We start from the raw sequence: 23,564 nt of genomic DNA, 5'->3' as shown, positions 1-23,564 counted from the left end.
ACCGTGGGCAAATGCTTGACAGCGCGGTGCCCGTGGACTCTGTCGGGCGGCCCTGCGAGCAGGAGGGGCGGTGAGCCGCACCTCGTGCGGCTTCATGTATAGGTGACACTAGCCACGCTGGTTGCGCAGGCAGCACCACGGAGTCGGTGCCGAGGTCCGCCGCAGCCCGCCGCACATGTGAGATCTGTCGGAGTGTACCTTTGGAGTCGGCGCTGCGGGCGCCAGACGGCGGCTCCAAGCTGCTCGGCAGGCGCTCCAGGCGGCTGCTCTAAGCTGCTCGGCAGGCGCTCCAGGCGGCTGCTCTACCGGCCGAGCGCGCGCGCCGCACGGAGTGCGGCTCACTATCTACCGAGCGACGACAGGATTCCTGCCGAGGTACCGCCCCCGGAGTCGCCGCCGCCCCCGCGCACTGCCCCGCAGCCAGAGCCCGCAGCTGTGCCGGGGCTCGGCCACAAGTCGCGGGTGTGCACAAAGAGCCGCGTGGGGTGCGGCTCAAACATGCGTGCGTGGGGTGCAGCGCGAGAGGCGAGGCCCAGTGCAGCGGCCCAGCAGTGCCCACAGCGTCGCGGCGGCAGAGCACCGCACAGAGCGGGATCAGGCGCGTAACGGCCGCAACGGCCTGCCAACGGCGGCCAACGGCCGGCCAACGGCCAACCCCCCAGCAGTCCAGCTCCAGCGCCGCGTGCAGCCGCCGCGGCGTGGCACAGCACGGGCCAGGCCAGGAAACAAAGCCGCATGCGGTGCGGCTCTGCCCCCCACGTCGTGACTGTGACGCCGCGCGCCCGGCCGGCCTGTGACTGAGCCCACGGCGGGCGGCCGGCCCTGTCACGGGCAGCCGATCCGCGTCCGTGCGGACGGCCGGCAAGCGAAGCCGAGTCGGCGCCGGTCGGGGAGTCATCGGAAGGATTACCCCACACCGGACGCATCCGGAGCCGGGCAGGCCCCGGAGCGGGGGATCGCCGGGTCAGGTGCGCGGACGGAGGGAAACACGTGACCGAGCGCCGCACCCGGCGCGGCGGGCTGGGCTAGGGCAGCGCTAGGGCCGCATGTGACGCCGCTCCGGCGGCCCGAGTGCGTCGCAGCGCACGCGGGCGGCGCCCGGGCGGCCGGGCCGGGCCCGGGCAGACAAGGAGACGAAAACAAACAGCCGGCGGCTGGGGTCGGGGCGGCGTGGAGAGGGCACGCGGCCCGCGCCGCGCCACGCGACGGTTAGCGCACAACCGTCGCGCCCCACCGCAGCTGCGGCGCACATGGCGCGCCACGCGGCGCTTTCCCCGGACGGCCGTTATGGTGCCCGGGGCGCCGGCGGTGGCCGACGGCGCCGGGCGCGGCCCGTGGGCCTGGCGCCTCGTGGCGCCGGCCTATATAACGGCCGGCGCCCCTCTTTCTTCCCCACGCATCCAGGTAGGTCCGCCGACGGGCGCGCTGACGACAGAACCATGGTCGACCCTATCAACACGTCCGAGTACGTCAAGAGCGTGCAGGTCCTCGGGGCGGTGCCCGAGACCGACAAGAAGATCCTGACGGACGAGGCGGTGACGTTCCTCGTCCTGCTCCACCGCAGCTTCAATGGCACGCGCAAGGCGCTGCTCAAGCGGCGGGACGAGCGGCAGGCCGAGCTCGACGCCGGCAAGCTGCCCGACTTCCTGCCCGAGACCAAGGCCATCCGCGAGGACCCGACGTGGCAGGGCGCGCCGCCGGCGCCGGGCCTGGTCGACCGCCGCGTGGAGATCACCGGCCCGACCGACCGCAAGATGGTCATCAACGCATTGAACTCGGAGGTGTGGACGTACATGGCCGACTTTGAGGACGCCACGGCGCCGACGTGGGAGAACGCGCTGTCCGGCCAGACCAACCTGTACGACGCCATCCGCCGGCAGGTGGACTTTGTCCAGCCCGGCGGCAAGGCGTACAAGCTGCGCACGGACAAGCCGCTGCCGACGCTGATCGTGCGCCCGCGCGGCTGGCACCTGGAGGAGAAGCACTTCCTGGTCGACGGCGAGCCCATGTCGGGCGCGATCTTCGACTTTGGCCTCTACTTTTTCCACAACGCGCACGAGCTCGTGCGCCGCGGCCACGGCCCGTACTTCTACCTGCCCAAGATGGAGTCGCACCTCGAGGCGCGCCTGTGGAACGACATCTTCAACGTGGCCCAGGACTACGTGGCCATGCCGCGCGGCACGATCCGCGGCACAGTGCTGATCGAGACCATCCTGGCCGCGTTCGAGATGGACGAGATCATCTACGAGCTGCGCGCGCACTCGTCCGGCCTGAACTGCGGCCGGTGGGACTACATCTTCTCGTTCATCAAGAAGTTCCGCCAGAACCCGGCGTTCGTCCTGCCCGACCGCTCGGCGGTGACCATGACGGTGCCGTTCATGAGCGCGTACGTCAAGCTGCTCATCAAGACGTGCCACCGCCGCGGCGTGCACGCCATGGGCGGCATGGCCGCGCAGATCCCGATCAAGACGGACCCCGAGGCGAACAAGATCGCCATGGAGGGCGTCTACAAGGACAAGCTGCGCGAGGCCACCGCCGGCCACGACGGCACCTGGGTGGCGCACCCGGCCCTGGCGCCGATCGCGACCGAGGTCTTCAACAAGATCATGCCGACGCCGAACCAGATCTTCCTGCGCCGCGACGAGACCGTCGTGACGGCCGCGGACCTGCTGTCGACGGACCTGCCCGGCCAGATCACCGAGAACGGCATCCGCAAGAACCTCGAGATCGGCCTGGGCTACATGGAGGCCTGGCTGCGCGGCGTGGGCTGCGTGCCGATCAACTACCTCATGGAGGACGCGGCCACGGCCGAGGTCTCGCGCTCGCAGCTGTGGCAGTGGACCAAGCACCAGATCACGACCGCCGAGGGCAAGAAGGTCTCGAAGCCGTACGTGCTCCAGATCCTCAAGGAGGAGACCGAGAAGCTCGAGGCGGCGGCGCCGGCGGGCAACAAGTACAAGCTGGCGGCGTCGCACTTTGCCACCCAGATCACGGGCGAGGCGTATGCGGACTTCCTGACGTCGCTGCTGTACGACGACATCGTCAAGGTCGACTCGCAGGCCAAGCTCTGAACATAGTGCATAACGTGACCTGATTTTTGAGTAATGGGGCCGGTCTGGCCAAGCGTAGAGGGCGCGGGGCGGGCGCGCCTGCGGACGCACCTGTGGCCCGCCTCCGCCTGCCGGCGCGCCGAGACGCGCGCCGGCGGCGGCCTCGGCGCCGCTAGGGCACGATACGGGCGGCCGGCGCGGGCCGGCGCGGGAGCGCGCGCGGTGACGTTGGCGCGCGCGCTAGTCGGACAAGGCCGTGGGCCCTAGCTGTGCGGCGCAGGAGGCGCGGGCGGCGCGGGCGTGGCGCGGGTCGGGCATGTCCGACGCGCCACAGGGGCCGTGCTCGTGCGGGGGCCAGGCGCGCCGCGCGGCGTGCGGCGCAGTGAGCCGCACGGGGTGCGGCGCGCGCCGCACCTCGTGCGGCGGTGACTCGGCCGCCGGCGCCTTTGTGGGGTACTCGATAAGAGTATCGGCCGCACGCGCGGAGCCGGCAGCCTGATAAGGCGCCAAGGCGGGCGGCACCGCGCTGGCCGGCCCTCGTATCGCCGCGGCCAGGCCCCATCGGGGATCGGCAGCCGCGCGAGGCGCAGGCCGTGGCGCGCGCGCACGGGCGGCGCGCGGGCCGGCCGCGCCCGGCGGCTCCACCGCTATCGGCGGCGGGGCCGGGACGGCCGGTGGCGGTGGCCGGGGCCGTGACGGCTGGCCCGGGACCGTGCTGCGGCGCCGTTGGGGCCGCTAGCTGCGGGCAGATATTAAACCTACGGCGGGCGCGACGCGGGCGCGGGCGCCGGCGGCGGCCGCGGCAGCCCGCGGGCCCGCCCGCGGGTATCAGCCGATACGGCGTCGGGCGGCAGACGCCTAGACGGCCGGCCCCTGGATGGTGCCCCGCGCGGCCCGCGGGCTGGCGGCCGCGCGGGCGACCGCCGCCGCAGATAGCTGCAGATACGCCGGCCGGGGGGCCGGCTGGGCGACGGTCTGTGGCGCGGTATCCCCGAGGGCGCGGCCGGCGGGCCAACCCGAGAGGGAAGTACGGAGCCGGCGGCGGCCAGGCGTAGACAACGAAGCTGCGGCCGGCCGACGAGGGCGGCGCGCTGCACATGCATGCACGTTGATGCAGAGCCAGCGGCGCTAGGCCGCGTGCGTCTGCGCTAGCGCCTGCCGAGTTACGGTACCGGTACCGGCGTGAACACGCGCGGGCTCCAGGAACTCGGTCCGCTAGAGCGCGCGCGGCATGGCTGGTTAATAGACCGTGCCGCCTGCGCGCGTGGGACTGCAGGCCGCTGCAGCCGCTGCGCGCCGCCCGCACCGCCGCACCCGCGGCAGCCGCGCCCGCAGCCGCCGCAGCGCTGCACCGCCGCGCCCGCACCGCCGCACCCGCACCGCCGCGCCCGCACCGCCCGCACCGCCACACCGCCCGCCGCCCGCATCGCCGCGGCCGTGCGCCCGCACCGCGCCACGCCGCGTACTCTGCCGCCGCGGCCGCGCTGCAGCACTGCAGCCTGCCGCCGCTGCCGCCGCTGCCGCCGGGCCGCCGGTGAGCGGCCTCGGCCGGGGCCGCGCCGCCGGCGACCCGCGTCGGCGTTGCCCGCGCGCACTTACCCGGCCGGCAACCCGCGATAGGCCGAGACCTGCAGCCCGTACCCGCGCCTCGTACCGCGCCACGCAGTACGCCAGGCACCGCCGCCGCCGTACCTCCCAGCGCCCCGGTACCGGCCGCCCCGTACCCGCGCTACCCGCCGCCGTCCGCCCGTACCCGGCGTACCGCGCCGCCGACCCCAACCTCCGCCGCCGTCGCTAGACGCCGACCCATGACCGAACATAGGGCCGCACTACTGCGCGCGCGCGCACATGCATCGCGCCGCGCGCAAGTGCCCTGCCGGCCAGGCCAGCGTGGCAGGAAGAGGCAGGTGCAGTGTGGACCTTGCACGGTCGCGACGGGCTCTGCGGCGGCGTACCTGGGCCGGTTTATCGCTAGCTGCGTCCGCCGTTCGTCGCGCGGCGCGCGGCTTGCGTCTGCCAGCGCCGGGCCCGGGGTTATAAATATACCGTGATTTCCAGCCCGGTCGCCCACGTTCCCGGAGTCCCTGGCCTTTGTCTGGCCGCCGTTGTGTCCAGGTCGCGATCGCGGTAAGTCCGTGCCCCTAACCCCGCGGCCTCCGCCGCGCCGCCGGCCTCCTCCGGGCCCGCTGACGGTCAGAAGCAAGCAATTGCGCCGCCCGCGCCCGCCTAGAGCCGCGCCCGGCCGCCGGGTCTGTATATATCTATGCCCGAGCCGCGCGAGCGTGCGCCGCGTCCCTGCCCTCTCCCGGTCGGCCCCCCGCCCGGCGCATGATCTGCGCCTGTCCGCCCCGAACCGAGCCCGCGCCCCGGCCACGCGTCCGCGCCCGGCCCGGCCCTGTCCCCGCACGCCCCCGGCCCGAAAGAAGTAGCCACGGTGGAGGTCTCGAGCCAATACCGCGACTGGCCCCGCACGCACATGTCGGCGCGCCACGAGCCGCCGCCGCGGGCGCCCGCTCGACGCGACCAGCCGTCGAGCCCGCCCGCCGATGCCGGTCCCGGCACCCGCCAGCGGAGCGCGATCGCCTGCCGGTACTGCCGGCGCCGCAAGGTGAGTGCGCGGCCGCCCAGCGCTGACCCAGATCCGCTGCTCGGGCTTTGAAACCAACCCGGCCGACTCGCGCTGCCACAACTGCATCCGGTTCAACCAGCAGTGCGTGTTCACGCCGGTGTCGTCCATGGTCGGCGTGCCGCCGCCGGACTACACGGCGTCGCTGGCGCGCGGCGCGCGCGGCGACATGTCGTACGCGTCGCCGCTGGAGGACCCGTACGGCTCGCGGTACTACGAGGAGCGCCGGGCGACCACGCCCGAGGCGCCGCGGACGCGCACGCTGTCGTCCTCGTCCTCGTCCTCGTCCTCGTCCAAGAGCCCGCACTACTCGGGCTACGCCCAGCAGCTGCCCGCGCAGGGCAAGATGCCCGTGTCGCCCTCGCCCAACGTCATCACCCTCCCGCCGCCGCAGTCCGTCCCGGGCGCCTACGCGCCCGGCTACCCGGCCGCCGGCCACCAGTACGCCGTCTACGGCGACCGCCGCGGCTCGCACGGCGACCGCAAGTACGCCTACGACGACTACGAGGCCCGTGCCGACCGCGCCGGCGGTCTCCTCAGCGCGCCCTACTCGCCCGCCCCCGAGCCGGCGTCGCCGGCCAAGGCCCCGCACGCCATGGCCATCCACCACCTGCTCGACGGCCACCCCAAGGTCGCCGGCAGCTACCAGCGCACGCGCTCGGCCACGGACGAGAACATGCTCAACTCGCTCAACCGCCACGGCAAGCGTTAGCAGCCGCGGCCTGTTTCGGCGCCCACAGCGGCCCCCGGCCAGCGCCCCCGTTACGACTTACGATCCATCCGAGCTCCCCTCCGGGCCGCGCCCGCCCCCCTTTTGTTTGATGCATGTGGACACGGAGTACTTGGCTATTTTCTGAAAGCGGCCCGCGGCCGAGCGCGCGGGCCCGAGTTTACGCGTTGTAATCGCAATACACGGACGGTTGTCCTGCCCAGAGCTGACGGCCGGCGGCTGCGGCCGCCGAAGACCGAGCGGCACCGCCGGCGGCCCAGTGGCGACGCCGCCGGGCCCGCTAGCTGCCGCCACTGGTCGTCGCCGGCGGCCGGGCGGCTGCGGCGGCGGTTGCCGGCCCCGGCGGTTCTTGGCGGTGGCCGGCGCCCACCGCTGCACGCGTGCCCGGCGCACGCCACGCGCCCTGCCGGGGGACCGCGCCGCGGCCGGGCGCGCAGCCGACCGTTGGCGTCTCTAATGAAACCAAAATCTGAGAGCGAGAGCAATAAAGTTTTATAGTTTGGCGACGAGCAGGGCCAGGCCGCATGCGGCTAGTGCGCAGGCGCGAGCGGCAGCTTGCTGCGGCACTAGCGCAGCCCGAGCGCGTGGTCTTGCGGGTTACAGACGCGGCTAGCACAAGGTTCGGCCGCCGCAGGTATCCTCCGAACGCGCCGGCGTACGCCGGCGCCCACCTCGCCAGCGCGGCGCTGCACAGGCAGCGGCATGCGCGCGCCCGCCCACCGGCCCGCCTGGGCTGAGAGCGGGCAGCGGCTGCGCGCGTGCTCGGCCTGGCCGACGCGCTGCCGGCGACCGCGGCGCTAGCGGCGCGCTACGGAAAGTTTGTAGCCGCGTAGCGCGCAATAGAGTTTCATTTAGCTCGCCGCGGCGACTCACAGAACGCGGCCGCGACCATGTCATTGTCGCCGTCGCGCCCGCCATCGTGGCCGGTGGGGCGGCCGGTGACGCGGCCCAAGGCCCCATGCGCCGCGCGGCCGGCCGCCGCCCGGGCCCGCGCGCCGCCGGAGAATTCTCGCCCGCCACGGCCCCCCGCCGCTACTGCGGCGGCCGCCGCTGCCGCCCTGGTCCGCACCCGGCCGGATCGAGGTAGAGAAACCGCCGGGGCGGCGCCGCGGGCGCGGCGGCCTTGCCCGGATAGGCACTGTCTCCCGCCGGGCGGCACGCGCCAGCCGCCCGGCGCTAGCCGCGAGTAGCATGCCTATGCGTGCCATGGCGCCTAGCGCACAGATCAGTTCGCGTGCAGGCACCTGCAGTCGCATGCAGACACGTGCGTTATGCTCTAGCTGCTTCGGGCTCAACACATGAACCTACATATGCACCCGCCTCTGCGCTGTCTCACCGCTGTCTCGCCCGGCTCTGTCTCAGCACGCGTAGCCTGCGGCCTGTCCGCGCCCGCGCCCTGTGACCCGCGCCCTGCGCTCGGCAGCCGCAGCTGCCGGCCTCGCGCTCGTCTCGCAACCGCCCCCGCGGCCGTGCCGCTCCCGCCGCGTGCTCGTCTGCAAGTGATGTATGCATGTCTCACTGGCTGACACTGCCGTTATCTGTAGGTCTGCGCGGCCGCACACGTCGGTATGCGCCGGCCGCCTGCGCGGCTGCCGCGCGCCACAGCCGGCCGCAGCCTGCGCGGGGTCGCAGCCGTGCTCTCGCGCCCGGCAGTGCAGGCACCGGCCCTCAATATGCGCTCACGCACGTCGCTGCAGTCGCCGCTGGGAGGGGCGCTGCAGAACAGTTGCGATAGCCAACAAAGCAGGCGCCCCTGGATGCCGCCAGCCCGGGCGCAGCCCGGGCGGCGGGCGTGCACCGTGCCGTCCAACGGCCGCTGCCCGATCCGGCCGCCGCCCAGCGCCTTGGACCAGCCCAGCGCCTTGGGGCGACCCGCGCCCACCTCCGTCCCGCGACCCGGCGGTCCGGCAACCCGGGTCGACCCGTGCCGACCCGCGCCCGCTCGCGCAGCCGCCCGGCCGGCCTCGGCCACCTCCGACGACTGCGCCGTCGCCCGTGCCGCCCGCGTAGCCCTGCCGCCGCGCTAACGCACCAGCGGCGTCCGACGGCCGCCCCGAGCTGTCAGATCGCCACCTCGGCTGAAACAGCCACAAGCCAGGGACCGCACGCACGGCGCTGCCCACGCCGGCGCAACACGCAACTGCAGCCGGCCGCGCTCTCGGGCCGGGCCTTTTGGATCTCAATATCATTGCGAACTATTAAAACAGCGGGAGAACGTAGAAAAAGAATCTTGATATAAATATAGGTTCAAGCATGTGGTGTATAATAAGCAAAGAACAACAATAGACAAGCCCGCAGGCACTTTCGCGCATTCTGGCGGCCGCCGCCGCCTTTTCCGTCTCCCGGGCTCCTGCCGCTCCCTTTGCTGTCGGCGCCGCCTAATACTCGGCGTCGCCTTCGTCGCCAGCAAACGTCGAATCCGCGCCCACCTCGGCGTAGTCCTTCTCGAGAGCAGCCAGGTCCTCACGGGCCTCGGCAAACTCACCCTCCTCCATGCCCTCGCCGACGTACCAATGCACAAACGCGCGCTTCGAGTACATCAGGTCGAACTTGTGGTCCAGGCGCGACCACGCCTCGGCGATCGCCGTCGTGTTCGACAGCAGACACACCGCGCGCGACACCTTGGCCAGGTCGCCGCCCGGCACCATCTGCGGCGGCTGGTAGCAAATGCCGATCTTGAAGCCCGTCGGGCACCACTCGACGAACTGGATCGTCTTCTTGGCCTTGATCGCCGCCACCGATGCCTGCACCTCCTTGGTGATGATGTCGCCCCGGTACAGTAGGCAGTTGGACATGTATTTACCGTTGCGCGGGTCGCACTTCACCATCTGGTTGTTGGGCTCAAAGCACGCGTTGGTGATCTCCGCGATCGAGTTGGCCTCGTGCGACGCCTTGGCCGTCGAGATGATCGGCGCGTACGTCACCAGCGGGAAGTGGATTCTGGGGTACGGCACCAGGTTGGTCTGGAACTCGTTCAGGTCGACGTTCAGCGAACCGTCGAACCGCAGCGACGCCGTGATCGACGAAATCGCCTGCGAGATCAGCCGGTTGAGGTTCTCAAAGCTCGGCTGGCTGATGTCCAAGTTGCGCCGGCAGATGTCGTAGATCGCCTCGTTGTCAACCATGAACGTCACGTCCGAGTGCTCCAGCGTCGTGTGCGTCGTCAGCACCGAGTTGTACGGCTCAACGACCGACCTGGCTGTCAGCGCGCCCGACGGCTGTACTTACGTCGACAGCTGCGGCGCGGGGTACACGGCGAACTCCAGCTTGGACTTCTTGCCGTAGTCCATCGACAGGCGCTCCATCAGCAGCGCGCCAAATCCGGATCCGGTACCACCACCGAACGAGTGGGTGAACAGGAAGCCCTGAAGACCATCGCAGTTGTCTGTTTGTTAGCCACGACCCCTGCGCTGCCTCCTGCGCTCGACTTACCAGCCGCACGACGAATGCGCTCCACAACCTGGTCGATCAGCTCCTTGCCGATGGTGTAGTGTCCACGGGCGTCTATCGGTCAATCCTGTCGTTCCCGTCGGGCCATCTTGGCCGCGACGCCCAAACTTACAGTTGTTGGCGGCATCCTCCTTGCCGCTGATCAGCTGCTCGGGGTGGAACAGGTTGCGGTAGGTACCGGTCCGGACCTCGTCAACCACATTGGGCTCCAGGTCGACGTACACGGTACGGGGAACGTATTTGCCGCTGCCTGTGGTCGGTCAGCCTCTGTCTGGTCCGGCATCGCGCGCCTCTCACGTACTGGTCTCGGAGAAGAACGTGCTGAAGCCCTCGTCCTTGGGGCCGGCCTGCTTCTCGGGCGTGAGGTATCCGTCGGGCTGACTGTCAGTCGCCGCTACATTGTCGCGAACGCTCCGCGTACGCCTGCCCCGGACTCACCTGGATGCCGTGCTCGAGACAGTAGAGCTATAAAGTCAGCCAATCGACTCCCCGGCGGGTCTTCGCCAACTACTCACCTCCCACGAAGCGTTACCAATCTGGCAACCGGCTGAAACGTTAGCACTGCGCGTGGTGGCGGCGCGTCACTACGCCTTTGTCCTCGGTGTCTGGCGTAGCCGCAGATCGCGGATCATTCCGGTCGAGCATACCTTGGCCAACTATCTCGTCAGTACACGCCCCACAGGCCCGGCCATCCATCCATCTATCATCCATCGCGTCGTCAACCGCGGACGCTGTCAGGAACATGACGCCACGCGCAGACGCGTCCATATGCAGGTCGCCACGAGCGTCCTGTCAAACAATCGGGCCACGTACCGTTGATGCTGATAACTTCTCTCATTGTGTTTTCCGAGTATCAGACGGTCAAATCAATCGGGTTCCGTTCAAAACAATATCAACTGTGCTACACGCTCCAGATAATCAAAAGCGGGCAGAGGTTGATGGAAGTGGATATAAAAAAATATATAAAATTCTCGTGGATTATAAACAATGTTAGCGCTCACCGTGTGTGAGAAGAAAAGAGGGAATCCGCGGCGGTTAGGTAGCAAGCGAGGGGCTTCCGATTTTTGTTTGTGTATGTTTGTTTTGGTGCTAGAGTAGGGACGCCGGCTCCAACCCGCGCGAATTAGGTCACGTTTACGCGGTTGCCGTGGCAACGCTAACGCGACGCGTGCGACGTCCGCGTCAATGCCCAGCGTGCGGATTGTAGACGCCAGCGGGACGCGTACAGCGCCCGGCACTCGCCACGGGGGGCATGCTGGCCACATCAGCGATCAGTACGGACGCGCTCGAGCGACGGCAGGACCCGCGACGGCGACAGACTCCAGGCCGGGTAACATCGCGTCGACGCGACCCGCCGCACTAGCGGGTCGTACCAACGCGCGACGGGTATATGCGGCGGCGGCAGTATGCAACGGTGACATTGCTGCCAAAAAAGTGGGCACGCACAGACGGACGTCACCGGCGGCTGCCGAGAGTACAGGAGGCGTGCACCGACCCAGCATGGCTTCGATGAGTAGCAGGGTGGCTGGCTGATCTACATAGTGAGGGGAGGGGCACCGGACCAGCCGATCGACTAAGGCGCCCCGGATGATTGGAAGCCCGATCAGCGGCCACTACTCGCTGGTATGCACCAATTGGTCCCTACACGGGCCCCTCCCCAAGGCAGCGCATTGTCGGGCTGCAAGACGACGACGGATCACGGCTTGGGTGCGGCTTGCGTCCTGGCGATAACACAGCGCCGGCTGGCCCCCCCCCCGGTCACAAAACGGGACACGGGTCGAACGCGCTGCGGGCCAAGGGAGTAGCGGGTCGATGGGAAGGCGGGATGGCCCAAACAGGGTAGCGGCCGAGGCGGCCTGCGCTGTAGACGCGGGTCGCATCGGCGTCTCTGCGGGTCGAGTCGTGTCCGGCGGGGCTCTAGCAACAGGCTATTTGCCGGCGTCCGCTAGTCGCTTACTACAGGTCCGCGCTTGATGCGTCTAAATGCGGGGCGGGTACCACCAGCGCTCTCGCTACGCGGGTCGGGCGCTGCGCGCCGGCGCACCGGTCGCTGGCCGCATACGAGTAGTCTCAGGTCGCGCCCCTAGGACTGACCGCGGGTCGCCCGCTCGGAGCTTTCGTAGCGTGTCTCACCACTGGCTCACAGGTGGCCCGACTAGTCGCTGTCTGCAGCCGCAGCCGGCGTCACGAGTCCGCGCCGCAGGACCGGCATTGAGCGCGACCCGGACGGCAAGAGGGTATGGTCGGTCAGTGTCGGGTTGCACCCCCGCCCGCGGAATTGCAGGAGGCCGGGTCACTGCCGGCTGAATGCGTAGCCGTCCTGCGGGTCTGTGGGCGGCCGCTCACACCACAGGTCCCGGTGCAGCCAGCTCACACGTTCGATCCCAGGCCATACTAGCGTAGGTCTGTATGTGGCAGATCCCACCAACGGGCGGGCGGCGTCTGCGGCGCGTCAAGCGTAATGCGCCCGACAGCTTAGCGCCACGGGTAGACCCTGTCATCTGCGCCTTAGTCGGGTCGGGTCTCTGCAGCGGGTCTCGGCATCGGGTAACAGCGCAAGCGCGCCGGTCACGTTTGAGCCGCGGCCCAAGCGAATCACGAGCTGCATGTGCTGCCGGGTCGCATCGCACAGGCCGCACGCCTCATTGGGCGCGATGTGCGTCATGCCCGGACGCACCATGCTGAAGCGCATCATGCTGGGACGCAGTCTTTGGCAGATCGCACGAGCCGGCCCGCTGCGAGGAGAAAGCACCCACAATTGGTGAACGGTCCCGTTGCCAGCGGTAAGGGCGCCTATATTCTGCAGGCGCGCTCCGGCGTGTCTCCCAGAGCCGGGTCTGGGATCTACTGCCGATAGCGCAGCAGGCGATATCCGGCTCCGGCTCCGGCGCTGCGAGACCCGCCCTAGGCCTCGAAACGGCTGTAAATTCCGCGACGGGAAACACGGAGCCTGCAGGGCCGGCGCTTCAGCCGAGCAGCTCCGACCGCATCCCTAGGCCTCGAACGGCGCCGAGGGCAGGCGCAGCCAAAGCCTCGCATGGCCAAGGAACGGTGTCCAGCAGATCATGCGCTCCGTCAATTGCGTTTCATTTGGCGTCTCTGGCCGCATGCACCCAGGGGTCACCTGTCTACGTGGGGGGGGCGGTCGGGGTGGTCTGGGCGGTGCGCCACGCCTCGGATGCGCCGACGAGGCCACCCGGCCGCGAGGCGCTGTGGCGCATGCTGTAAACTGCGGCACACCGTCCGCTCTAGATCGGCTGTGACGGCAGCGAGTGGCACTGCGCAACCGGGCGGCAGCCCCAACGTAGCTGACGGTGGTGGCTTCATGCAATAGGGCATATCCCGAGGCAGGCCGGCTGTGCGTCGTAGCGCGAGCACGCGGAGGTACTGCAGCAGTCGGGAGTACCTCAAGACGCGGTACACTGCGCAGAAGTACCGCGTGGTGTCGTACCGGGTCGGGCGCCGTCGTGCCGACGACGCGCAGGGTACGTGCGACGGTGGCGCAGGCCAGCTGCGTGGCAGGTACCGAGTGACGGGTATGATTGGCAGCGGCGACAAGCCACAGGTCACCGTACGAGTACGAGCCAGTGGCGGATGCGGGTTACGACAGACAGGCGTGTGCGCCTGTGGCTGGGTCGGTCGCACAGGAGAGATACGAGCGTGTGCTAGTACGCGGCGCACGTGCGGATGCACCGGCCCACGCGGGTGGGTGAGGGTGCTAGCGGGTATTGGCGGGTACCAGGTACCCGCCCCTGTACACGCGGGTAGGGGCGGACTACGAGTCGCGGGGGTAAGGCCGCAGACGCAGGCACGGCTGTGTGCAGAGTTATATGTACATTAGAACGCAATTTCTTCGGTCTGCATGCCGCAGTCCAAACACTGGCGCGTGGCCACGCCACGGTCGGCGTCGCGCACCTCGTCGGACCACTCGTGGACGTGGTCCGTCTGGGCGAGGCGCTTGTTCCACGTCTCGGTGCGGGTCCGTTTGCGCATGTCGCGCAGTTTAAGCAGAAACTTCTTGTCCTTCTTCTCCTTCTTGAGCGTCTGCCGCCGCTCGTACTCGCGATCAAGTCCCTCCTCGCCATCCCACTTTTTGTACGCAAACTCCTCGACCTGGTATCGTAGGTAGAGCATCATGTTGTTGTAGGTGGTCTTGTGCGGGTTTGGCCGGTCAAGATGCGGCATGGCCTCGCCATCACGCAGCTCGGGCTCGGTCAGGAGGTAGTCCTCGCGGCACTCGGTTTTGGTCAGTAACGAGTACTTCTCGGGCACTTTGTTTTTGCACGCGTGGCAGACGCGGCAGCCAAAGACCTTGAGGAACTCGTAGTCGATATGGATTGTGTCGCACTCAAAACACTTCGGATTCTCCTCTGGGTTGATGGCCGAGGCTGCGGTCAGTTCCGATGCCGGCCAGACTTACGCATTTCTTGGCCGACTCGCTTCTGCTGCCACTCGGCGAGCGTCTGCTGCCGCGCGAGCTCGTCGGCCTCGTCGTTCATAAAGCCGCCCTTGGAGTCCTTCATTTTCGAAAAGTCTGGTGTCAGCACGCGTCGCAGGAGCACTCACCATATTCGATGAAGTTGGAGAACTTGCGAGCGGGCTCGATCGAGTCATACGGTCGTTTCTTGGACGCGTCACGGACCGTGCTCGCATGTTCGGCCGCCGGCGGGGCTGTCGAGGCGGGAGCTTCCCAGCCCAATCGCGGATCGGCCCCGCTAGGACCGCTGGAACGGCCGGCGATGCTGCCTGGTTGCCCAGCAGCAGTGGCCCCGACCAGCGGTGCCGCTGCCGCACCCGTTGTCGGGGTGCTGCCCGCCGGCGGGCCAGCCGTCGGCCCAGAAGCGGGTCCGGACGACATTCCGACCGCTGGGCGCGCATCTCGGGCCGATCCGGCCGCCGGCACCGATCCGCGCGATACTTCAGTCGCTGCAGCTGCCTGTCGCTGCGCCGCCTGACGTGCGGCCAGCCTAGCCTTGGCCCGCAGCCGATTTGCTTCCTGCTGGTCAGCGTCTTCCCTTGATCCGCCACTGCCACTCACGATCTGCTGCAGCTGATCTGCGGTCAGCCCTGGGCCACCGCCGCCCCTGCTAGCCATGGTTCCCGCGGGATTGCTAGTGCTGTCGTTGTCGGACGACTGGTGCGGTTTTTCGTGCTCCGGACCCGGTCAGCCCATACAAAGCGACGACTGAAGTTCGTCGGTAAGGTCGCCTGCCCAGCTAGCCTAGTCTGACGTAACGTTATGTGTCATTTGCATAACTAAGCAAAAATACATGCACTTATGCTCCAAAAAGTACCGCCTCCGTGGCTCTATGCTGATTATGCACGTCTCACCTAATTAATGCACAAATTGGCGATTACTAGTTTATGTGAGGCAGTCGCGATACCGGTTAGGGTCTGATCGCATGCATAAATTTTTTTTCGAATTAGTGCGACCGCAGCAAATCCTCAGCCCACGGGATTCCTCATCGTGGTGATTTACCTCTTGAGCACACACCGGCTCAACCACAGGAAAAGTCGACGACGAAGGCAGCGGTGCAGAACGACCACCAGGCCGACACAGAAGCGCCAGCAGGCGAATTTAGTATCAGCCAGCGCAGCACGATCGGTGGCGGCGTTCAAATAGCTTCGGACGATAGCAGCAGATTCAATCACCAGCTCTGAGCGGAGGTGAAAAGTTTTCGCACAGCCGGAAGGAGCGAACCAGTCGTCGCAGACAGCGCGACGACGATAGAGAGAGCAGCCAGAGTGGTCGTGTTAGCGGGACGCACCCGCAGCGCGCACACAGCCGCACAGAAGCGTGCGGACATTGTCGGGTCTACCGGCAAGGAAGCCTCAACCGTGGATCAGAGCCTAGGAGTCAAGACGGGGACGACGTCAGCCTCCAGCAATGCCCTGCTGCCGGCGGGCTACAAGCAGCGGCAGGCCCTGCCGTCGGCCGGGACGAAGAAGTTGACGTCGTCCCGGCCACGCAAGGCCATCACGAATGCGCCCAAGACCAAGCCGGCGTTTGTACTGAAGCTGTGGACGATGGTGAACGACCCGAAGAACTCGGCGCACATCCAGTGGATGCCGGACGGACAGAGCTTCCAGGTGATTGGCCGGGAGCAGTTTGAGAAGACGGTGCTGCCAAAGTACTTCAAACACAGCAACTTTTCGTCGTTCGTGCGGCAGCTGAACATGTACGGCTGGCACAAGGTGCAGGACGTGACGGCGGGCGCGATGCAGAGTGGCGAGGAGACGGGCCAGTTCCAGTCGCCGAACTTTGTGCGCGGCCGTGAAGACCTGCTGGACAACATTGTGCGCAACCGCGGCTCCAAGGGCAGCGACGACGAGGAGGAGCCCGACATCCACCAGATACTCGATGAGATCGAGACGATCCGGATGAACCAGCAGAACATCTCGGACGAGCTGAAGCGGCTGCGGAACGACAACGAGCTGCTGTGGCGCGAGAACTACCAGACGCGCGAGCGCCATCAGAACTTCTCGGACACGCTCGAGAAAATCCTGCGGTTCCTGGCCTCAGTCTACGGCAACCCCGGCAAGATCCTGGGAACGGACACGATCGGGAGCCCGGTGCCGGCCCAGCGCAATCGGTTGATGCTGCGCGACGCCTCGGAGCGGTCGCCGATCCTCGAGCTGCCGGCGGACTCGGTGCCGACGGTGCCGAACTCGGCGTCGCCGGCAGCGATCAACGACCTGTTCGGCGTCTCGCCGGTGGGCAAGCCGTCGGCGCTGCCGTCGACGGGTGCGTCGCTGCGTCGGCCGTCGGTTGCGTCGCCAGAGGCTGAGCTGATGTCGCCGGCGTCGACCGGCGTGCCGGTCACGGCCGGCTCGCGCGCGGGCTCGGCCATGCCGGCCGTCGCGGACGGTGACTACGGGTCGCGCAACTCGAGCGCACGCGCCAGCCGCGGCGCGTCGCTGGCCGCACCCGCGCCGGCCGGCCAGGTCTTCGACAACAGCGATTTCCTCGACATCATGCCACTCAGCGACAAGACCACGTCGTCGCTGGCGCTGTCGCCGATAAACGCAACCGCCGCGCCCGTCGGCAACCGCACGATTTTCCCGGACCTGCTGGACAACAACAACATGGGCGGCATGCACGCCGCGGCCGGCTCCGTCGGCGCCGCTCTCAACCCGCTGATCAACGATCTGTCAAACCAGGGCAACAGCACGCTCGTCAGCGACAAGATCCAGGAGAACTCGCGCTCGATCGACGACCTGACCCACGCGCTCGACATGCAGGGCCAGTCGCTCGAGCAGGTCCAGGATTGGCTCAGCAAGAACATCGGCGTCTACGGCAACTCGACACCGAACCCGGTACCGGACGAGGAGCTGCCCATGCCCAACAACTCGTTTGATGTGGGCGAGTTCCTCGCTAGCCCGGGCCCGGGCAGTTTCTACGACGACGCCGAGAACATGAACCGGTTCATCTCGGAACTACCGCCGGACGACGCCGACCTTGGCAGCAAGCGCCGGAGACTCACTTAGGCTCACACACTGGCTTGTTTGATACTGGATATGTATAATTAGGGATGGGGACTTCATGTAAACGCGGATGTGTGACCCTTCTTTATCTTCGGCTTTGTAAGCCGCGCCACCGCGGCGCGGCACCCAAATCTCTACTTGAAAGGCAATAAATGAGGATTTGAAGTGACAGTAGGTGGGCCGGCGAGCAATGCGTAGAATCCGCCACCGCGAAGTCGGGTTAGGGCGTTGGGAGGAAAAATTCTCTGTATTTATCGATAGTTAAGCGGCCGGCCAAACACTCTACACAGCCAGCATGCCGCAGGGAGCGTTCAAGTCCAAGAAGGTGGCTACGTGAGTGCCTGTGTCGGGGGCGTGTGTGGCCGGCCGCCGGCCGCTGCCAGCCCCGGGCCCGCCCAGATCGCGCTGACAGCAGGCCGTCCAAGGTGATCAAGCCTAAGAAGGCTGCTCGCCGCGACATTGCGCCGAAGAAGGGCGTGCTCGTGCCCAATCTCGAGAAGGTACGTCTGCCGGCAGCGGGGCTGACGCCAGAAACACTCGGGCATCCTGACGGCCTCGACCGAGAAGCTGCTGTCCAGCCGCGTGGGCCACCTAGAGCTCCTCAAGGGCTCGCGGCGCGAGATTGCCAAGAAGGAGCAGGACAAGGCCCGCAAGGCCAAGGCCAAGGGCAAGCCCGCGAAATAGTCATCGAATGCATTACTGTTAGGCTACATGGCGGCTGTGTGCATACAACCGGACCACGTAGGAGCGGCCGGCAGTACGGCCCAACGTCGGGGCAGCACCGCCACGGCCGAGGAGCCGAGGTACACCGCCACGGCTAGGGAGTCGGAGCAGCATCGGGACGGCCCGGGGCGGCACCGCACGGCCGGCTGGTCGGATCAGCGACCTGCGCACAGCCACGCGGCGTTTGTTGGGGGCCGTCGCACAGATCGGGGACAAGCAGTCCGAGCGCGCTGCGCACAGCCACGCGGCGTGGTCGCGGCTGGTGTCACACAAAGACGCATGCTGTTGCACAGATCAAGCGCGGAGACGGGCGGGGTTCTGGCGGCTTTGCCGAGGGCGTTGCCCTTCGGGCGAGCTGCCATTGGCCAAGCTGCCGGCGGGATCCTGCCCGGCGGGCAGCTCCCTGCCGCGGGGGCGCCGGCGGGCACGCCCGCCGGTACGCACAAGTAGGTCGCTGTGTCGCGCCGCACGGTGTGCGGCTCAGCGCGCCGGCGCCGACGCCGGCAGCAGGTCCGCCCGCGGCTCCTCCGGCGGCAGCACAGCGGCCACGCCGCCCACGCCTATCGCAAACTCGACCACGGCCGGCGGCGCGTACGGCGAAAACACGAGCTGCAACGTTCGCCGCGGCCCCAGCGGGTCGTCGTAGCGTTTGAGGACCACGCGCACCGAGACGCAGTTGGACCAGATCAGGCCCAGCGCCGGCAGCTTGCCGTCGTTCGCCGGCAGGCCAAACGGCGGCGGCGTCGGACGCAGCCAGTCAAAGCCCGAAAAGTACCGCGACTGGTAGTCGAGCGAGAACGTGGGCGAGTGTAGAAACGCGGGCTCGGCGCGGGCCAGCCGGGCCGGGTCCGGACCAAAGACGTCGTCGAAGCGGCGGGGCCCGGGCCGCGGCGGCGGCACGAACCGGTCCGAGACCTGGTTGGCGACGACGACGGCCAGGCCGGCGCGCACGGCCAGCCGGCGCAGGTGCGCGGCCATGGCGACGATGTCGGAGCCGCGGCGGTGCATGCCGGACGCTCGGGTCTGGCCGAGCCCGTACTCGACCCGGTAGTGGCTGGCGATGCTGTCGACGACGACAAGGCCGGCGCCCAGCCGGTCGACGAGCACCGGCAGCTGGTACCGCAGGATGTGGTCCTGGCTTTCGAGATCGAGGCACGAGATGCAGTGGACGGCCGACATGGACACGGCGGCGCCGGGGTGCTGCCGGCGAAACCGCGCGACGATCTGGCCGAGCCGGCGCGTCTCGAGGCCGGCCTCGGTCGAGACGTAGATGGCCGGCCGGCCGAGCCCGCCGGCGGCGGGGGGGAGCTGGACGGCGACGGTCAGCTGCATGAGCAGATGCGACTTTCCGGCAGCGCTGGCGTCAGCACGGCCGCGCCGACACGTACCTTTCGCCGGCGATCTCGGTCAGGGCACCGGTGGGCACGCCCCCGCCGAGCGCGGCGTCGAGGGCGGCGTCGCCGGTCGAGATGTGGGCGGTTGCCGGGAACGCGTCGCGGCTGCCGCGGCCGCAGACGCCGCCCGCGACGCCACGCTCGGCCGCGGCGGCCGCCGACGCCGGCTCCGGGCCCGCCGGCGCCGGCGACGCGTCCGGGCCGCCTGCCGTCGCGAGTGTGGCCTGCAGCGCGCGCGTGACGGCCTGTACAAGGGCGCGGATCTCGTTGGCGCTGTGGGCGCAGCGCCGCGCCAGCTCGGTCGGCTCGAGCGTCAGCAGGTCTGTCGTCGAGAAGCTGGCGGCCTCGAGCGCCTGCACGAGTCGGTCGTGCCGCGACACGTCCAGGGCGGGGACCGTCAGGGCCAGGTCGGTCATTTGGTGGTGACGGGACTTTACGAGCGATTACTATGTACAAACTAGCGGCGGTCGCGTCTGTCGCGGTCGCGCCGATCGTCGCGCTGGTCGCGGTCGCGGCGGCCGTCGCGGCCGGGCCGGCCGTCGCGGCCAGGCCGGCCGTCGCGGTCGCGTCCGCCGGCCGCGTCGCGGGGGTCGATCGTGATCATCCCGTCGTCGAGCTGCTTCTCGGTCGGCCAGCCAGAACCGTCTTTGCCGAGCCGGTCCTTGTCGAAGACGAGGGTGTGCGACCACAGGTCGCCGCCGTCGTCGTCCTCGTCCGAGAGCGCGTCAAAGTACGTGCACGATTGGCACTGGGGGACGCCGTGCAGCTTGCAGAGCTCGCCCTCCTGTCCGTCCGTGCGGCTCGTCCGCGCCGACGGCAGCGTCGACAGCTTGGACGAGAACTTGGACAGCATGGCGAGGGTCTGCTGCTCGCGGAGCTCCTTGGCGCGCTTTTTGGACACGTTTTTGGGCGCGAACGTGGCCTGCTGCTCGAGGAACTCGAGCCGCTGGCGCTCGACCGCGGACAGCTTCTTGGGGGCCTCTTTCTGGGGCGCGTCGCGGCGCCGCATGGAGGCCTTCATGGCGGCGATCTCGGCGTTGATGCGGTCGGACTCGGAGACGGCCGTGGCGGCGGCGGGCGTAGAGGCGACCGAGTCCGGGACGGCCGCGGCGGCCGGTTTGGCGTCCGAACGCGCCGGGGCTGCACCCGCAGCGGCTCCGTCGGCGGCCGGCGACGGCCGCGAGTCCCGCAGAGCCGGCGCCTGGGCCGGAGGCGTCGCCGTCGGCGCGGCGGAGGCCGATTTCGGCTCTTTCTCCGGTTCTTTTGTCCGTGCCGCTTCCTTCGTCCCGGTCTTTTCCCTCGCCTCGGGCTCAGCCTTCGCCGCGCTGCCCTCAGCCTTCTCGGCCTTGGCCCCGGCCTTGCCCTCTTTGCCCTCCTTGCCCTCCTTGCCCTCCTCCAGCCGCGCGTCCCGCAGAATCTCGTGCGCCGCCCGCATCTTGAACTTCTTCGCCGGCCGCTCTTCCGCGTCCTCCTCGCCCTCGTCCTCGCCGTACGAGATCCGCACCTGCGCCCGCGCCTTCTTCTTGCTCTTCCGCGCCGCCGGCGCCGCCGTCGGCGCCGCCCGCGGCTGCATGTCCTCAAAGAAGTTCACCACAATCTCCGCGCCCGTGATCTTCACCGGGTACAGCGGGCGCTCCGCGTCCGCCAGCTCGCCCTCGGCAATCTGCAGCACGTTGTAGATCGTGTCGCCCATGACCCGGCCAAACATGGTGTTCTTGCCCTGCAGTTCCGGCGTCGGCGCCAGCGTAATGAAGAACTGCGAGTTGTCGTTGCGGCCGCCGGCGGCCGCGTTGCCCAGCAAACCCCGCCGGTTGAAGCGTATCCGCGGGTGGGACTCGTCCGCAAAGCCGCCCTCGGCCGAGTAAATGCTCTGGCCGCCCGAGCCGGTCCCGGTGGGGTCGCCGGCCTGGACGAGGAAGCCGGGCACCACGCGGTGGAAGATCGTGTTGGTGTAGTAGCCATCCATGCACAGCTGCAGAAAGTTGCGCGAGGCCAGCGGCATCTCCTTGGCCCACAGCTCGAGCTCGATGGGGCCCTTGGTCGTGTGGAGGACGACCTTGGCCGTTGTGGGCGGCTCGATCCCGGACATGGCGCCGATCTGGGCGTTTGGGTGGTGGGAAGGTGTGAAAATCGCGATGTCGCCGGATCTCCTCGCTTCACCCGTCGCACACAGATAAGGAACGATGCCGGTAAGTGGCCACGCAGGGCGCGGCGGGCGGCGGCCGGCGGACGGCGGATGGGCGGGCGGCGGCCGGACGGGGATGGCCGATGGCGGGCGCGCCGGGGGCGGCGTGGATGCCGCGGGCGATGCGGGCAGACGCCGAGCCGCAGCACGGCCGGGCGAGCTCCGCAGCGGCCGCCGTCGCGGGCGCAATCAGCGGCAGGGCTGACCGCAGGCCTACCACTCGACGTTTCTCAGCGACGACAACACGCGGATTGTCGGTAAGTGGCCGGCCGGGCGCGCTGACGCAGGCAACTTCGCCGTCGTGCCGCTGCGCACCAAGCTGCGCGGCCCCGCGTACACCACGGACGACTACGACATGATCGACGAGTGCCTGGACCTCTTCCGCGCGAACTCGTTCTTCCGCAACTTCGAGATCAAGGGCCCCGAGGACCGCACGCTCATCTACGGCATCCTCTTCATCTCGGACTGCCTGACGCAGCTGTCGGCCAAGCCGAACGCGGCGGCCACGTCGGCCACCGAGGCCGGGCGGCTGCTGAGCAACGTCGCGCTGGACCACTTCGCCATCCCCGGCGAGCCCGGGTTCCCGCTCAACTCGCTCTACACCGGGCCGCGCGACAAGACCGAGGCCGAGCTCCTCCGCGGGTACCTGACGACGTTCCGGCAGGAGCTGGCGCAGCGCCTGGTCGCGCGCATCTACGCGGACGGCGACCGGCCGTCCAAGTACTGGCTCGCGTTCACGCGCCGGCGGTTCATGAACAAGTCGCTCTCGTGAGCAATTGGTCTAATACATGTCCTACTCCTCCTTGGCACCGCCCAGACCGCTCTTCTCGGCCTCGGAGATGGCCTTCTTGTCGGTGGCCACCTCGCTGGCACCGCCGAAGAGCGACGCGGCCTTGAACGGGCGCTTGAGGTCGCCCGACGCGGCCTTGCCGAACACGTGAATCTGGATCACCTTCTGCTCGAACGCGCTCTTGATGGGCAGCACCGACTGCAGCACGAGGGGGTTCGTGTAGCCCATGTAGAAGTGCATGCCGCAGAGCATGGCAATGCCCATCAGCGACGACCGCAGCGCCGACGAGATCTGCTGGAGGTCGTACTCCTTGATGGTCGTCGTCACCAGCTTCTTCTCGGTCTGGCCGGACATGGGGTTCGCGGGCTCGACGTACTTGAGCGTGGTCATGTCTGCTGTCAGCGCGCCCGTGCGCGAGCTTACCGTTCTTCTTGTTGATCATCACCCGCGTGTAGAAGTACAGCGAGAAGATAATCACGTTCGAGGCCAGGTACGCCATGCGCGCGTACATCACCACCTGGGGGTCCTCGAACGGGATCTTCTTGGCGAGCTGCATCAGCCCGAACATGAGCATCATGTTGCTAACGGCGGGATTCATCTTGGCGGCGGTGTTGACTGGGGGTTCGAGGTGTTATGGTGTGTCACGGTCTTCCGTTTGCTTCTTTTCTTCGGTCGTGGCCGGGTAAGCGCGTTTCCGCGCACCGTCGCGCCACCCGCGCCACGCGTAGGCAGTCACGCGGTGGCGCCCGCCAAGTCGGTGGCCGCGCGCGCGGGGCCGCGGGACGGCTGCGACGCCGCTGGTCGGCCACGACGGCCGCGCCGCGGGCTACGGCGGGCCCGCGACCGCGGCCGCGGCGGTGGCCGCGAGCCGCCGGGGTCCAGGACCCTGCGGCGAATGCCGACACGCCCCACCGGTGGCGGTGCACGCTAGTGCGATAAGAAGCCAGATGGCCACTGGTCACGTGCCACAGCGCTGGCTGCCAGCCCCGCGGACGCGGTGCGGTCTCGTGCGCCGCGCCGCACTCTGTGCGGCGCGGAGCACAGCCACAGCAGTCACGGCTGTCTGTGCCACGAGCCTCGGCGGCGGCTCCGCCTCGGTGGTGTCGCGGGCCGCCGCTCGAGCCAGCTGTG

General features: G+C 68.6%; 10 protein-coding genes across 10 annotated transcripts; 5 read left to right on the top strand and 5 right to left on the bottom strand.

The window, feature by feature from the left end:
* The first annotated feature begins 1,329 nt into the window (after positions 1–1,329).
* Positions 1,330–3,152, top strand: V1510DRAFT_390359 (malate synthase). The gene is made up of 2 exons (XM_066931750.1): positions 1,330–1,404; positions 1,436–3,152. The coding sequence occupies exon 2, from the start codon at positions 1,440–1,442 to the stop codon at positions 3,069–3,071; it is 1,632 nt and encodes a 543-aa protein (XP_066790727.1). The 5' UTR covers positions 1,330–1,404; positions 1,436–1,439; the 3' UTR covers positions 3,072–3,152.
* Positions 3,153–5,526: 2,374 nt separating this feature from the next.
* Positions 5,527–6,388, top strand: V1510DRAFT_401466 (uncharacterized protein; the record flags this gene model as incomplete). Its single annotated transcript, XM_066932029.1, has 2 exons — positions 5,527–5,658; positions 5,690–6,388. 2 exons carry the CDS (start codon positions 5,527–5,529, stop codon positions 6,386–6,388), a joined length of 831 nt encoding a protein of 276 aa, XP_066790726.1.
* Positions 6,389–8,575: 2,187 nt separating this feature from the next.
* Positions 8,576–10,861, bottom strand: V1510DRAFT_412071 (Tubulin/FtsZ, GTPase domain-containing protein). The gene is made up of 9 exons (XM_066933007.1): positions 10,670–10,861; positions 10,504–10,512; positions 10,372–10,403; positions 10,295–10,321; positions 10,158–10,233; positions 9,969–10,106; positions 9,839–9,910; positions 9,635–9,791; positions 8,576–9,601 (listed from the first exon to the last, which is right to left on the bottom strand). The coding sequence occupies exons 1-9, from the start codon at positions 10,692–10,694 to the stop codon at positions 8,785–8,787; spliced, it is 1,353 nt and encodes a 450-aa protein (XP_066790725.1). The 5' UTR covers positions 10,695–10,861; the 3' UTR covers positions 8,576–8,784.
* A 2,832-nt stretch (positions 10,862–13,693) lies between these two features.
* V1510DRAFT_361074 (XPA protein C-terminus-domain-containing protein) lies at positions 13,694–14,714 on the bottom strand (the record flags this gene model as incomplete). The annotated part of the gene is made up of 3 exons (XM_066931046.1): positions 13,694–14,244; positions 14,277–14,390; positions 14,423–14,714. The coding sequence occupies 3 exons, from the start codon at positions 14,712–14,714 to the stop codon at positions 13,694–13,696; spliced, it is 957 nt and encodes a 318-aa protein (XP_066790724.1).
* A 42-nt stretch (positions 14,715–14,756) lies between these two features.
* V1510DRAFT_428610 (uncharacterized protein) lies at positions 14,757–17,510 on the top strand. Its single transcript, XM_066935276.1, has 2 exons — positions 14,757–14,993; positions 15,742–17,510. Exons 1-2 carry the CDS (start codon positions 14,950–14,952, stop codon positions 17,342–17,344), a joined length of 1,647 nt encoding a protein of 548 aa, XP_066790723.1. The 5' UTR covers positions 14,757–14,949; the 3' UTR covers positions 17,345–17,510.
* A 16-nt stretch (positions 17,511–17,526) lies between these two features.
* V1510DRAFT_412058 (uncharacterized protein) lies at positions 17,527–18,053 on the top strand. Its single transcript, XM_066933006.1, has 3 exons — positions 17,527–17,674; positions 17,757–17,841; positions 17,873–18,053. The coding sequence occupies exons 1-3, from the start codon at positions 17,637–17,639 to the stop codon at positions 18,023–18,025; spliced, it is 276 nt and encodes a 91-aa protein (XP_066790722.1). The 5' UTR covers positions 17,527–17,636; the 3' UTR covers positions 18,026–18,053.
* Positions 18,054–18,586: 533 nt separating this feature from the next.
* On the bottom strand, positions 18,587–19,826 carry V1510DRAFT_441237 (RecA family ATPase; the record flags this gene model as incomplete). Its single annotated transcript, XM_066935629.1, has 4 exons — positions 18,587–18,886; positions 18,965–19,421; positions 19,453–19,563; positions 19,651–19,826. Coding segments are annotated over 4 exons (1,044 nt in total), but the record flags the coding sequence as incomplete, so codon positions are not given.
* Positions 19,827–19,915: 89 nt separating this feature from the next.
* On the bottom strand, positions 19,916–21,573 carry V1510DRAFT_428607 (peptidyl-prolyl cis-trans isomerase cyclophilin-type; the record flags this gene model as incomplete). The annotated part of the gene is made up of 1 exon (XM_066935275.1): positions 19,916–21,573. The coding sequence occupies exon 1, from the start codon at positions 21,545–21,547 to the stop codon at positions 19,916–19,918; it is 1,632 nt and encodes a 543-aa protein (XP_066790720.1). The 5' UTR covers positions 21,548–21,573.
* On the top strand, positions 21,340–22,449 carry V1510DRAFT_412053 (actin-related protein 2/3 complex subunit 3). Its single transcript, XM_066933005.1, has 3 exons — positions 21,340–21,647; positions 21,855–21,900; positions 21,931–22,449. Exons 1-3 carry the CDS (start codon positions 21,642–21,644, stop codon positions 22,413–22,415), a joined length of 537 nt encoding a protein of 178 aa, XP_066790719.1. The 5' UTR covers positions 21,340–21,641; the 3' UTR covers positions 22,416–22,449.
* Positions 22,437–23,010, bottom strand: V1510DRAFT_401458 (inorganic phosphate transporter Pho88; the record flags this gene model as incomplete). The annotated part of the gene is made up of 2 exons (XM_066932028.1): positions 22,437–22,825; positions 22,857–23,010. The coding sequence occupies 2 exons, from the start codon at positions 23,008–23,010 to the stop codon at positions 22,437–22,439; spliced, it is 543 nt and encodes a 180-aa protein (XP_066790718.1).
* Positions 23,011–23,564: the final 554 nt, after the last annotated feature.

Source organism: Dipodascopsis tothii (assembly GCF_038497935.1).
Source record: "Dipodascopsis tothii strain CBS 759.85 unplaced genomic scaffold V1510scaffold_5, whole genome shotgun sequence".
NCBI classification, from domain to species: domain Eukaryota; kingdom Fungi; phylum Ascomycota; class Lipomycetes; order Lipomycetales; family Lipomycetaceae; genus Neoaidaea; species Neoaidaea tothii.
Note: the sequence above shows the minus strand (reverse complement) of the source record. Positions and strands in the feature narration are given on the sequence as shown.